Below are 15,847 nucleotides of genomic sequence, written 5' to 3'. Positions count from 1 at the left end.
GGTTCACAGGTTTATTTTTGTTATATTTGTATGACCGAGATTTCGTGAAATCGCATTTGCTAATCAGCCGTCATTAAAGGAAACCCAGTTTTCCCACTACCAAACTGACCTTTGAGAGTGTGTGATGATCGATACGTGTTTCCAAATGTCTGGTTTACCGGTTGCGCTCATGCTAGCCGAGAATATGCCATTGGCACCATTTTAACACAGAGCAGCTGTCTCCTTGAGAATGGGTTATTTTATTGTCACTAGCATGAACCGCTGCATTAAAGAATTTGGACGGGGCTTCTCATGCTATTTTTGTGGAGCCAGAATTTATACTCTTCTGGTGGGATGGATTTCCAGCGTTTATAGACTTATGCAAGAAATTATTAGATATCGTTTCAAATCTTAGTTTCTGTAAAAGGGCCGATCATTATCTTTTCAACTTTCAAATTATACAACAATGTCACCGTTTCTTTTAATTTTTCTGATGGATTTTATTCCACAGCTATTCCAATACAGTGATACAAAATCTTACTTATAAAAATCCTCAAATTGCCATTCAATAAGAAATTTCTTCATTTATTTTTCTTGCAGATGCCGCCTAAATTTCTCAATGCGGATGTAAAAGACCTCGTTAAATACTTGACGGAATCATGTGCCGATGATTTGGCCAAAGTTCACGCACTTTTCTATTGGGTAACTTCCCGATCATTCTTCATCACAGCTCAAGGAAATGCCAGAAAATATTCAGCTTGTTGGTATTTGAATAATATATTAACCGGATATGGCAACTTTGCTCATTTCTTTTACATACTTTGTTGGTTAGTAAACATTTTGGCGTGCGTATATTACACTTCACAATGCAGAAGATTTATTTTATATATAAACTTGCATATATATATATATATATATATATATATATATATATATATATATATATATATATATATATACAGTAATTTATAAAATATATATGGCGATTAAGCTACACTGTAGCTTAATCGCCATATACATTTTATAAATTACTAATTAGCTCTACCTACGTATTGAGCACTTTTGAAGTAAATACTTAAAGTTTACGCATAAATCTATACTTTCGTATATTAATTTTATCTGAGCAAATTAAGTAGTTATGCATATATATATGTATATATATATATATGTATATATATATATATATATATATATATATATATATATATATAAACAAATTAAAGCCTGTAAATTATAATTGTTAAGAATTTGTTGCTCAATAAGATATTCAAAATAAAGTTATTTGAATTTCCTGTCCAATAATAAGTTCTTGAAAATTATATTTTACATTCTTTAATTGTGTTCTTTTATGACAAGCTCTATTTCCTATTTTTGGCTGTATTGAGCTTTTTATTTGGTTGGGATTACTATGTAAATATTTATATTTGTATTAGCTGTACGCTTACAGGAGTTTTGGGCTTGTAAACTTAATTCTTACTTTTTGATTATATATATATATATATATATATATATATATATATATATATATATATATATATATATAAAGCTGAACGTCTGTGTGTGTGTCTGGTCACGAATAGGCTTCTATATTCCTATATGATTGACTATTTTAAAAAACTGATTACATATAATGATAGAAGATGTATCGAGGATCAGGAATGGGTATGTTTGATCTGGCAGAACGGTGGTTCATAAAAAATTGTGAGGTCTGCGTTTGCGCCTGGCCCCCAAAGTATGGAAATAAAAAATTTAAAAATTAAATGTGTTTTTGATATAGATGTACATGATAATACTTTGATAAATATGTTTTAACTTAAATAGGGATGATATAATAAAATTGTAGGGTCTGTGTTCACGCCTGGCCTTCAGAGAATGGAAATAGGCACAAACTTTAATAAAGACTTTTCATATCTATCTGCGTAAGTATACTTTGATAATTATGTTTCAGTTTGAAGAAATATGGTATAATAAAATTATGGGGTGTTCGTTCGCGCCTGACCTCCATAGAATGGAAATATGTCACAAAGTTTAACAACGTTTTTTAATATAAATCCACAGAATATTGTGATAAGTGTTTCAGTGTAAACATGTATGGTATAATAAATTATGTGGTTTGTCTATTTTATTTTTACTTTCATCATATTTTGCTTTGGTTTTGATACCCAGAAATTCGAAGCTATCTCTTTACAACCCTTCCTTTTCATAACCTATCATACTTTCATAAATCAGAGTCCATTTTCTGTAGGCTGTTTTCGAACCCAGTCAACGACGGATACTTTTGCTAGTATATATATATATATATATATATATATATATATATATATATATATATATATATATATATATATATATATATATATGTGCGTGTGTGTGTGTGTGTAAAATAAAATACGCATCAAGTGCGCGTGAAAGCCAAATTACAACGCAATTTAAAAAATAAACAAATATTTTACTTTCGTAAAATTGCGTTGTAATTTCGCTTTCAAACGCACTTGATGCGTATTTTATTTTATTCAAATTAAATCAACTCTTCTATAATGCAACTCATGTCCTGTTCGAGGCTTAGATGGTAACAACAAAGGCTGCAACGCTAGATGTTTTGGTTTCAATTCTAACTGATGGCAACCAATCATATATATTTTTGATTTTTAAATCACTCCTATATGTTGAATACAATATAATAATCAACGTAGTATTGGATTTATATAAATAAATATGAAATAAATAAAAATATATTAGTTAAGCGCATTTTACGACTAGATCTCGCCGGACAACCACGACTATAGATTGGGTGCAATATAATAATCAATAGAATATTGGTTCTATGATACTAAATACGAAATCAGCATAAATTAAAATAACATATGTAAGCGTATTTTATGACCGGGCAACGACATACGGCCTTCTAGTTAATAATAAAAGAAATCACCCTATATAACTCTTTCGTTACTTGTAACCTTTCTGAATGGATGTTCTTTTAATTTCATATCTGACTTCCTGACTTTCTCCTAATATTATATATGTATAATTAGGTTGGTGAAAAAATAATGTCGTTTTTTATCAGGCATATTTACGTCGGCAAACGACATTACTTTTGCACCATTCGCGCATAAGCCTGAAGAGTCCTAGAGTGGATGAAACGCGGAATATTCCGTGTAGCTTAATCGCTATATATATTTTATAAATTACTAACTAGCTCTACCTACGTATTGAGCACTTTTGAAGTAAATACTTAAAGTTTACGCATAAATCTATACTTTCGTATATTAATTTTATGTGAGTAAATTAAGTAGTTATATATATATATATTTTAAGGATATATATATATATATATATATATATATATATATATATACTTAAAAAAAAAGTATCCAACAATCAGCTAGTATGGAAACGTGTGATTATAAGTTTTACAAGATATTACTGCCAGTAATATTCTATAAGTATTATCCCATCTAAATAAGAATTGCTCGATATACAAGATAGAGCAAATAAATCAAATTTTAGTCATTCAATGAATTTAATCATTTATGACGTGAAATGTTTGAGTTTTCAAATCAAAAGATTTTTATTATTCTATGTAAGACAACGAATACATCAGATATATTTTAACTCCTTATCCTATAGGATTTCGATGTCTACCATCTCTTCAGAGGAGAAAATATTATCAAATAGTTATAATGGTTTACACCTTATTTTCTAAAGTCAGTGAGACAAGGAAAATCACAATTAAAAATTGATTGAGTAATTAAAAGTCATAGAGTAAGGGAAGTTAAAGAAAAGGATAAAATAGTTAACATGTAAATTTGGATGTTAACATTTTTTATCCTTTTCGACATCGAAATCCTACAGGATAAGGAGTTAAAATATTTGTAATGTATTTTTTGTCTGACATAGAATAATAAAAATCTTTGGATCTGAAACTCAAACATTTCTTGTCATAAATTTTTAAATTCATTGAATGACTAAAAATTATATATATATATATATATATATATATATATATATATATATATATATATATATATATATATATACATAAAGAAACTAATGCCGGAATCTGTATAGTTTTTAACTGAGGAGTACTGTTTTTTTTAAAAAAACTCTTCTTTATATTTGCAGGCATGCTGACATTTCTTGCGTCATTATTTGTGGTGTCACAAAGAACAGCGGCTACAAACTCGGTCTACCAATTGTTAGTCCGGATATGACGGCACAGTGGAACGCAGTCTACGTGGAAGGCGACTGGCATCTTGCAAGCATCCAGTGGGCTTGCATTCATGCAAGCGAACCAAATGATTGGAAACGGGTCGTCGCTGTGTCCGAGCGGGAATTTCTCTCCTCGCGAAACATCCCGGCCGATCACGACAACGATTACAACGCTTCCAGCTTCCCGAAGAAACCAAAGACGAAACACGAGTTTTTCTATCATGCTAATGATTATTACTTTCTCACGGATCCAGACGAACTCATCTGGACACATTTTCCTAACAAAAAACAATGGCAGCTACTTGATAATCCGGTTAACTTGGAGGAATTCTTAAGTCATTTTTACGTGCGGGAACAATTCTACCATCTTGGCATGTCCTTAACGGAGAAAAGTCACACGAACTGCGTTTTGCTTGTCGATAACTCTCGTATGGTGCAAATCAATTTTGCTTTGCCGACGGAGTGCAACGCCACCTACCGGTTCAAGTACACTATAGCCAACCATTGGTCGTCGGGCCTTTCATATAAGCAGCATAACTTGCTAGAGATGGGGAAATATGAATTGAAAGACGACCGATTTTTACTGACTTTACGTTTTAAGTCGAAAGGAATATACAAGTTAGATATTTTCGGTTGTGAGAAGCCAACCTGCAGCTTTTATCTGGTACGTAATTAATAGCATCTTTTGTTAAAATATCTCGCCAATAACAAAAAAAAAAAAAAAAAAATTTCGCAAAAAAGAGGAAAGCTCCAACAGTAATGCGTAGTGCGCACACACGCTGTTGACCTGTCTAGGCACGCACCGTGTTAGGTTTAGGATTAGGGTTAGGCGGTACAAAATGCATTGCAAACGCATCATGGAATGGTAGACAAACATTTGTTTTCACTTGTTAATGTTTTATCGTGTTGTTGTCGATACAATACCTTACTCAGCTATAATTCATTAAAATGTTTACTTAGTCTAATCCAGACGATGATTATATAAAACTTATTAAATAATCACCTAAAACAAAATTCATTAAGAGGGTAGGGGTTAGAGTTGAGTAAGGATTAAGTACACATGTTTACGACATTAGTTTAACCCCAGTTTGTAGTAGAATGGAGAGGAAAATAGATGGTAACATTTTATGCTACTAAGACTAAACTTATTTCATTTAACAATTACAAGAAACCATTTTTCAACCACCGATAGCCACCACTAATAACCAGGGCTAGGACAACAGCATATTCTTTTCATTGTTTTCACTCTCGAGTGTGTATCCGTCGATATCTTATATGCTTTTATATACAGTGCTGTGGTTTTCGCTTGATTAACTGTGTCGGATATATACTCGAGAGTCAAAACAATGAAAAGAATATGCTGTTGTCATAGCGCTACTAATAACATTCTAGCTAACAGTTAATTGTTTAAATTCCTCGATATAACATTCACAGACGACATAAATTTGAAAAAAACAAAAACAAAACAAAACAAAAACAAAATCCCACACATTAATATAAATATTTTTTTAAATAATCACCTAAAATAAAAACTAGAAGGGGGAGTAACTCTTTTTAAAATATAAAAATATAATAAAAGTTGTCTACCTTAAGTTTTAAAGTGTGAAACAAAATAAAAATTAAAAAATTAAAATGAGTTCATATATTACTTTATTTATTTGTATTTTTATTTTCTATTAAAAAAAATCCTTTGAGATGAGGCTTCGTAAATTGTATACTGTGTTTATTCAGGGCCCGTGGCGCAGTGGATAGAGGCGTTGAGTCTTTACTGTTCTAAGTGAGCATTGTCTGAAGATAGCGGTTTTAATCCTACCAAAGCAGGCCAGAGGATTAGTTAGCCAAAACGTGTTGAGACAACAACAACTATGGAAGGCAGTAATTATTAGGGATACAGTTACAAAGTTCAGTATTCATATCCCGTCGAGGTTAACCACCCGAAGAAGGCCAGAGGATAAGTTGGCTGAAACGTTGTGAAACAAAAATAACTATGAAAACGAAGATAACAGTCCGTAATAAAATTAATACACAGAAAATTATTTCATTGCGTCCCGGGCAACGCCGAGCAGATACATCTAGGAGATTATATTTTTATTGATGACTTATCTTTTTCTTGTTTGGTTTTGCTTATCTGAGAGAAATGACAAGAAGGATTTCATAACAAAGTTGAACGCAAATAGGCAATTTTATTTAAGGTCCCATAAAAGTTTGTCGTACTGGTACAATTTATGATTCATACTAAAACCGACTTTTCGTCAGCATCTTTCCGCCGTTTACATAAATAAGCGAAAGATGACGAAACGTTTAGCAAAATTCTTGAAAGATTTTCAGTCAATGTGATAACTAATATCGTACAGGATCAGTGAATCTATCGGCGTGAGCTTCGTTTCTAGGGCGATAGCTCTTTATATATACAAGTCCTTCGCTAGAGTTTGGCACAAAGGTTTGCGTCACAAACTTGTTAGCTATGGGATATCTGGAGACGTCCTCGCAACCATCAAATCTATTCTCTCTGATAGCTTTAAAATAGTTGTTGATGGGGAGATGCCCTAAGCCCATAATATCAATGGATAGCTATTCTGTACAAGATGAAGAATTTTCAATAGGTAGCTGTTCTGTACAGGTCCTGGACTTTATAATATTGCAAGCAAAGAGCAAAAGATCTCGTGTCAACACGAGAAAATTATGTGCTAGAATCCTAAAAGATTCAATTTTTATGATACAATTCTGGTTTCTGATTGGTTGATAACAGAACGTGAATTAATTTGATTCGTCAGTTCCTATCGGCAGTGTTTATAAATAGAATCCCCCAACTTTCAGCGAGCATATCCCATTAGATACCAAAAATATTGCAACACCTGACTTTCACTGTAGACCTGAAATTGTTGACTAACATCAAATCTATTGTTAAAGTAAATTGGAAAATATTTAAGCTACTTGTTTATATGCAGAAGTATGAAACTGAAATTATCAATGGCGGCGTACACCAGATATCCATTCTTTTCCCCACGCTTATTTCAACCTTTATAAACGATACTTTAAATCGTATCCTGAGATCATTCGTTGGTATCTACTCAGACAACACGACAATTATAACATCATCTCGAACAACACTAACAACATAGGTCTTTCTGGCTCTTTCTCTTCTGATTTGGAGCGCGTAGTTCAATAGGCAAGGAAAGTGGCTTATCACTTTTAACGTCTTCAAAACCCAGCTCCCCTATTTTCACCCCCAACGCTAAATTGGAACAAAAGTAAAAATTGTCTCAATCTAGAAGGATTTCTCTTTCACTGACCGAAAATAGAATAATGTAAATGTAGCATCAAAACAGATGCTGCACTTTGTTCATAGTCAAAATGTCAGGGCAAGTCGAACGTGGATGTCACATGTTCCAATATCAATACAGTAAATTGTTCTTTTCTTTATGAGATAAAAAATAACAATTAATTACTCTCTATACAAGAGTGTGTGTATGTCAGAGTTTCTCTGTGAGAATATATGTATGTGTATGCCATATGAGTGACATTGTATGACATCAGTCTTTGATCGGTTTACGCACAAGGCGAAGAAATAGGGACAAAGTTCCCCTTACACAAAGTTGAAAAAGATTCGCCAATCTAATAGGCCCCGCATTGTCACCTTAGCTCCAACTCCTGTCCCATCCTTGCGCTTGTTTTGCAAGTATTTTAATGGAATGGGCTTTGATGAACTCATTGCAGTCGTGCCCCTCGATGTGCATAAGCCCGAGAAACCCGTTTAGCAACGAAATCCCACTCCTTCCCTGTTGAGGTCCTCAGATGCTGGAAAGCCTTCTGCTCTAATATCTTCTTTCCTCAGACTACTAGACTTGGAATTCCCTCCCTGTTACCTGTTTTCTTGGCTGTAATGGCATCCAGAAGTTTATATAAATGCAAACCGATATATTGCATACCCCCCCCCGTTAACATGGTCCCAAATAGTATCCCGTTATGTCCAAGTGGCAATATGCCATATTTGGGTTGAAAATAAGTAAACAAAAGAGCGAATTCTTCTTGTTGGCTCTTAGGTGACTAGCCTCGCCTGGAGGCAAGTAGTGGAAGAAGATACTGTTTTGTCCGCATAAAGTTGTAACACATAATTTTATCATAGTAATTGCACCACGAAAGGCATGAGGCGGAGGGCAAAGAGAGAAGTATGCAGAAAGTAAACAGATGTGTAGCAGCTGAAAAGAAAAAGGGGAAAATATTAAATTAGATTTTCAATCCTACAGTTCTACCCTCAAATAAAATTTTCTTAAGTATCTGTGTGTTTTTTTTAATTAAAAACAGGCCGAGGTGGAAAGATATGAAAATGAACAGATTTATGCGACGACTCGATATAATTCAACTTTACTCATCAATTTTATATCTTTGATTAATAAAATTTCTACAACTGGTTTTTGCTTTTTTTTATTACCATCAGATTTGCTCCTACGTTGTAAAGTGCGACTACACAGAAGAGGGCCCTGTTTTACCGCAGAAATTCTTCTTGGGTTACGGTTGCAGTTTTAAACCGTTAGTGAAGAACGTTACGACCAATGATGGCCGTATTAAGTTACCATTCCCCATCGAAAGGGAAGCTACCCTTGGACACGAGCTGAGTCACAACGGGAAGTTACTGGAAGGTTACAGTCTTCTGCACATGTACGATGGAGACGATGACATTGAATCTGATTTAGTTACGATGAGAATTGAACTGAGATTACCCGAACCGGGAAAGTACGGCCTCAGTGTTTACCAAATGAAACCCACAGAACGTAAAGTGCTTTGTATTTATAACATAATGTAAGTATCACTATACATGATTGAACATCATTAAAATGTGTATTGTTCTTTTTTTTTACTTATTACTTTAGGAATAACATTTATATTAGCCGATACTATTTGACATCTTCCTCCCAAGAGTTAGGAAGTGAGTGAGAAAGAAAAAAAAAAGTATGAAAAACAAAAAAACAAAAAACAAAACAAAAAAAAAACAAGAAGAGAAAATACGTTTATCAGAAAAATAACAAACGTATATGAAATGGGGTTGGTGGAAACACAATGGATGAGCAGTTGTTCACCAAGAAAGACAAAAGGAAGCTGAGGCGGGATTGTTGATTAAGTTTTGGCAATGATTCGAACAAAGAAGTTCATTATATTTTAGAGTTAGTAAAGGTAATACGGTTTTTGCGACAAATTTTACGATAGTTGGGAATGGTTGCGTGTAGTTTTTGGTGTGACAGTCGACGACAATTACTAGTTGAGGACAGTGGTCAGTTTGGGACAGTTGGCAGCTCAGAAGTCTCCCAAGAGAGATTGAGGCCGGGAAAGAGTACATTGGGCCAAGAAGAAAATCGCTATCAACGGACAACGTTAGGATTCATATTTCTACATTACACGACGGTATCACATACATACCCAAAACTTTACTGATTTAAATCTAGTATTTGTCTTGTGTTGTTTTATCGCAGCGTAAGTATGCCGACAAAATTCGGGCCACAATTTTTCTTTGGGAAATATTGATTCAATTTTTACAATTGATCGTATACGAGGAGAGTGATTTGATTTGTCCGCACCGTTGTGATGTTTCTGAAACAACTGTTATATCCTGGCACGGCACACCAGCTCCTTGGTAATAAATGATAAACGCTAAACGATAAAGCAATAGGCACACCCTTATGATCAATGGTAGATGTCATCTGCTACGTATGCTTGACGGGTTGTCTATGAGTTCTGGTGTCTTTAGTAGCAGACTTTCCATCGTCATTACTTCTCTCCTGAGAATTAATTACCTAGGCCGTGACCTTTGGTGCTGAAATTGAAACGAACAGCACATATTTTTTTTTTTTATAAAAGTAGAAATGTATTTTAATATTGAAGAAACATTTTAAAAATGGTACATATAAAGCTAGCAAAACCCGTCCGTCTCCGAGAGAGATCGGATCCCAACTCCATTACAAATCTTCTCATGTGGCAAAATAAAACGAGATAGAAAGCGAGGGATAGTGAGAGGGAGAGAGAGAGAGAGAGAGAGGGGGGGTGTAGAGACATGTAAGCATATCAATACGAAATGAACAGAAAGAAATATTCAAAATTTGACTTTTAAGCAGTAACATCGGATACTCGATTTTATAAGCAGTATGTCAAATCAACTAACACGCCCTTAAGTCGCCATTTTATATAACACTTTTTCAACTCTAAAGAAGGGCGGGTATAAATCTTTTTATTGTGGGGAGCTCTAAAAAAAGTTTCTTGATCACTGTGCCACAGGCACATTGTTGCACATCTATATAATACAGGATGATCACATAAATTACCATCTATAGAATCGTTAATAAAATCCACTATCCTTTCTGCAACACTTTCTAGTACAAATGACTTCAGTTTATATCTGACTCATCAATTAAGCTTCCGTCAGGAATGTCTAACAGTTTTTGCTTTATCGCAGTTCAGTTATATGCGGAAGATCCACGCTTCAGTAACAAGTGTGATTTTGAATTAGCTCCACAGTCATCGAACCATAACCCTTAAGATTTTTGTGGTTATCCCAAAGATATTATATATAAAAATATTGAGACCCTTCGTAAATTCCAGAGTTCTATCATAATATTAGTCAATTAATATTATCTTTGAATCTCATCGCCTTTGCATAAACGACGTTGCATTCGTCCACAAATTATCGACATCCTTTGTTAGGGTTTGACTTCCTAATCACATTCAATATATATACTAGTTTTATTTAAACTTCGAATTTAAATATTAAGTATAATTTGTTATTTCTTATATTTGTGTATGTATGCATCTTTTTTTACTGATAATAAAACACATTTAACACACACACACACACACACACACATACACACACACACACACACACACACACACACACACACATATATATATGTACGAACTTGTAAATTTGGCGTAATATAACATAATCAGAATAGCAGTTAATAGGTATGTTATTTTAATTACAGATATGAGAACGATACGCGAGCCTCCCCGCCGATGATACAAGAACCTATCACAAATCACAAAGCTATTGTCGTTTTATCTCACCCGGGATCATTTATTCAGACCTATTTGGAAAATTTAAATGTTCTTTTCCGTTCAGAATACCAACTCAGTTGTCGGCTGATCTCGCGTGATCGCACCAGTTGCGCAAATGGGAAATGCTTTGCTTCGCATGACATGGCGACGAAAGAGTACCAGTTTAGCATCGACATTCCGAATTATGGCGATTACACACTTAGGATCTTTGCGAAGTTCAGCGAACGGACATATTCCTGCGAGAACGATGGTCAATTATATGAGGTTCACGCATACAGAATACGCAGACTGAACTCAAATCAGTTTTGTTCCCGCTGGATCGACGCAGATCAACTGACTTCAGCTTACATCGTTGGAACGTTCGAAACGTGCAAATCGATTATCAAGATTTGTCAGACTGATTTTAATAACGAAATACTCTTGATTGTTCAGCATCAAAACGAGACAACTTCATGCAACAATGTCGTCAGCGTCTTTGATGAGGTATGAAGTATCATGTATTTCTTTTCTTTTACCCACTTTCCATTATTATGTTTATCCAAATTTGTTTATATGCGTCCTTTTAGTCGCTTTCTATATCCACATTATACGACATAAACACGTTCACACACCGGTTCTCATCAGATCACTTACGTTAAGCAACAAGGAGCTTGGCCAGTATCAGATCGGTGACAATTTTGGAATAACATGCACTGTATGTTCTCTCCACTTACCTCGGCAATGTTTCCAGTCATTCTGGATTTCTACTTGCCACTGGAATAAAACACCGCCGACCCAGGAGAAGTGTGGTTGGAGATTGCGCATTCTTGCCACAAAAAATTTCACGCGCAAGTTACAACGATGGACGAACAGCTTTAGTTTATATCCACATATCTTATGTATGTATGTATGTATGTATGTATGTTTATGTCAGGTCATGTCATGTGCTACTGGTACCATGTAACCCAGTACTACCTGCCTCATGGTCGGGTCACCGGCGACTAAACTGGTTCCCCCACCAGACTTGTTTGGTGAGGAGGGCGGCTAGTCTCCCTGAAGGATTAAAAACAAGACCTTCCAAAGGGCGAATGAACTCTTTTTCTGGGTCAACGGCCAACTAGCACCGTGTATATTTGTGTATGTGTGTGTGTGTGTGTATATGTGTATTGGGGTGGAAAGGGCTCCCGTAAGCCGTGGTGAAGGCAACCTTTCTAGGAGAAGCAAATCTCTGATTTAAAAAAAACCATAAAGCGGAAGACCATTACCCGCATTAAGCTGGTCTGCAGTTTAATTTGTTGCTGGCTATCTTGCTCTTGCTTGTTGCTGGATCTCAACATTTTGAACCGAGAGAGAGACTTAGCTGTCGTACAAAGCTAAGACTCTGTAACATCATATTTGTATAGATACTCCCTCAGGCATTTGGGCTCATGGATTTTAAATGTCTGAGGGAGTGGCACTCGTCTGACAAGACGTTGCAATCATCATGCATGTATGTATGGATGGATATCTATCTATCTATCTATCTATCTATCTATCTATCTATCTATCTATATCTATGTGTGGAAAAGAAAAAATATGCCAATATATGAGTATTAAGTTAAAGTATAAACTACTCAACAAAAACATGAATTCATAGCTAATTGTAAACGTTTAAATAAATACCATATCTGCGCACGAGCCCCGATTTTCTTTTGTACTTTATCAAGGCTGGGAAGGCAACGAGGATAATATTATTGGTTGGACGATGATTACCGACACGAGAGGATTAGAAACAGTAGGTGCAATGATTAGAAGATTGCTTAAGCGGATATAATTTTCCAAAGGGATTACTCGATAATTATTTTTACATTATACTTTAAAATGACGATGTTGCAGTTGGTTGGGAAGCAGAATCATTGTATCTTGTTCCACAGATGGAATGCTCTAGAAAAGAAACTTTGTTCATAGACATTTCGTTTATTTTTTGCACAGAGAGAAAGGGAATTTCTTTGTTGTGGTTGTAGTTAGACGAGTTCTTGTAAATATTTTCCAGAGGGGGTTTAGAATTGAAGTTTAGTTGACCACCTACTGTTGCAGAGGCTGTCAAGAAGATATAGAGACGCCAGGAGATTATTCCCCCATTATATTTCGAAGTGGGTTTTGTAAAGACAAGAAAGTACCTCCTCAAGTATGGGTGAATCCGCTCCTTATAGAGCTTATATGAAAAAAAAAAAAAAATGGGGGCTTCCTCGAGAAGAGAATCGTTTACCTCGATTGTGGAGAAGTAAAGATCTGAATATTAGTGATGATAAAAGAGATAGGAATCATGTAAGAAGAATTAAAAGCAACAAAACACTTTCTCCCATTGTACTACGTGCTCCGAGTCGGAAAGGAGCGTTCGTGCGCGAAAGAAAGAGACAAAGAGACGAAAAGAGAAAGAGAGAGAGAGAAAGAGGGAGGAACAGAAAGAAAGAGTGGGAAAGGTTTTGATCATCAATGCTCTTTGAAGTGCTGTCATAGATAGTTGTATCTTCTGCATAGGTGTAAAGGAATGATCCCAGAGTATGATTTTGAGGGATCATTTATGAAGATGAGAAAGAGAGTTTTAACCCAGAATAGATCCTTAATATATATACCGGCATTGCTACAGTGTGTCTCGGACATTTTACTTAATAACTACTTTTATAAAGCTATCAGAGAGAAAGGATGGGATGTTAAAGGAAAAATTTCTAGATATCTTATAGCGAGTAAGTTTGTAAAACTAGTCTCTGTGAAAAAACTCTATGGAAGGCCTTTGATGTATTACGAGCTATCACCCTAAAAATGAAATCTCTCTTGATAGATTCACTTATCTTGTGCAATATTGCAGTCAGTACGTCAGTTGTAAATCTCGCAGGGTGAAATTAATATTGCTTGTCACATAGAATATTGCTTTCATGTATTGTTGTCAAAAGGAACCTGGAATCTACGTTAGGGGTTATGGTTCCGAGTTTAAAGTTATGTTTTTTTTTTAATGAATTATCACGGTCGGATTTAAATGTTTGTAGACGAAGCCAACAGAGCAATTAAGAAAAATTAAGATAGAAAATAAATTCCACCAAAGAAAGAAAAGTCATAGCAGTTCCTACTAATGAAGTATCGAGATGCCCCACAGGAAACTACTGCAGAGTCAATGTACAGATATTTGTATATCACATAGCATGTTTTCTGATACAGGAGGAAATATTAAAGGTTGGCGGCCTGTGTCGCAAAGGGTAGAATTAGCTGCCAAGTTCTTGGCAAAGAGTTTGGCTTTGTCTGATTCTGATGAGATAACCTCAGGTCCATTTATGAGAGTTGGGATAAAACACACACTTCTGTTCAGGATTCTGTTTGCTATTTGCCAAAACTGATGGGAACCAAGCTGCTGCTCAGCTACTTTGGATTTGACGGACTGAGCCTACAACTCTCTTGCGTTCTTTATTACCTTTTTACAGTGGTTGCTGGCAGTCCTGAAAGCGACTGTAGTCTCAATACGTCTATTACGTTGGAAGCAATGGAAAAAGTGATTTCTGTGCGCAATGGCAGCAGCACCTTCTGGAGAGAACCTCGTCTGGCTGTTAAGTTTTTGCTGGAATTTTTTCGAGGGTATGAAACGGTCTATACCTACAATTAATCATTCCGTCAGGACTGATACTATAGAGGACACATCCTTTTGAAACATAGAACGCAGAGGTAGATCTGATATGAATGTACGGAAGCTATCCCAGTCAGCCATAGAGTATCGATATACTGTACGATGGAGAGATACATCTGAGGACTTATTACATTTCATGTCAATATTCATGTGAAATTGATGCAGCTTCCATTCCGGAACTCCTTTAAATTCACCCTTATCCATTCGTCCATTCGTCCATTCGTCTGTCCGCACTTTTCTCAATAACTTCGCCTTGGAAGTTTTTGAAATTTTGCACAAACATTAAACATGATATGTGTAAAAAAAGTAACAGAGCAGATTTTCCGGGAAAAATCCAGTTGTTCCCCTAGGGGTGCCTTTCGGGTTAAAATGGCTAAAATTGATATTTTTTTGCTTATTAAAAAAAATTGATGCCTTGGATTTTTATAAAACTTTCTTAAAAGTTGTAACTAACTGATTTCTATATAATTTTATTTGTCTATACCTCGCGATAACTCTTGGGTGTGCCCCATGGGCTAATTTTAGGGCTAATAAAAACACTCCATTTTTGGGACTATTTTACCATATTTATCCAAAATTTTCTGTGTATGTCTATTTAGCAGTTTTGCATAGTGCTGCACTCAAATTTAAATATGTTAAGGCCTTGGGAACTTTTGGGGCTAAATGGGGGGGGCGGAGAATGATGGACTTAGTCATTTCTTTTTTTGCATGGTGCAGAACTCAGATTTACATATATTAAGGCCTAAAACTGAGCCGTTTGTTCATTTTCACCAGGATTTGACGTCCCCTGGGCACATTTGGGGCTAAATGGGTGGGGCAAATGCTGAACTTAGTCATTGTTTATGCTTCGTTCACTGTGCACTCACGGACATGTTTCATTTGTTACCGGCTAAAAATCAAATCGAATTTGTTCCACATGTTAAAATCCCGTATATATGAAGTTTCAAGTATGTAAACCAAACATTGATAGACAAACAA

The 15,847-nt window shown here is 35.2% G+C and overlaps 1 protein-coding gene across 1 annotated transcript in view; it reads left to right on the top strand.

The window, feature by feature from the left end:
* Window positions 1-4,081: 4,081 nt before the first annotated feature.
* Window positions 4,082-15,847, top strand: part of LOC145263276 (uncharacterized) — a 33,258-nt gene continuing 21,492 nt past the window's right edge. Inside the window, exons 1-3 of the mRNA XM_080120360.1 lie at window positions 4,082-4,852; window positions 8,627-8,988; window positions 11,163-11,718. Of these exons, the coding sequence (XP_079976486.1) occupies window positions 4,187-4,852; window positions 8,627-8,988; window positions 11,163-11,718 (1,584 nt within the window). The 5' untranslated portion in view covers window positions 4,082-4,186. The remainder of the gene's footprint in view (window positions 4,853-8,626; window positions 8,989-11,162; window positions 11,719-15,847) is intronic.

This window comes from Euprymna scolopes, chromosome 3, assembly GCF_053919585.1.
Source record: "Euprymna scolopes isolate OS-2025 chromosome 3, ASM5391958v1, whole genome shotgun sequence".
Classification (NCBI taxonomy): domain Eukaryota; kingdom Metazoa; phylum Mollusca; class Cephalopoda; order Sepiida; family Sepiolidae; genus Euprymna; species Euprymna scolopes.
This window is presented reverse-complemented; position numbering and strand designations above follow the sequence as displayed.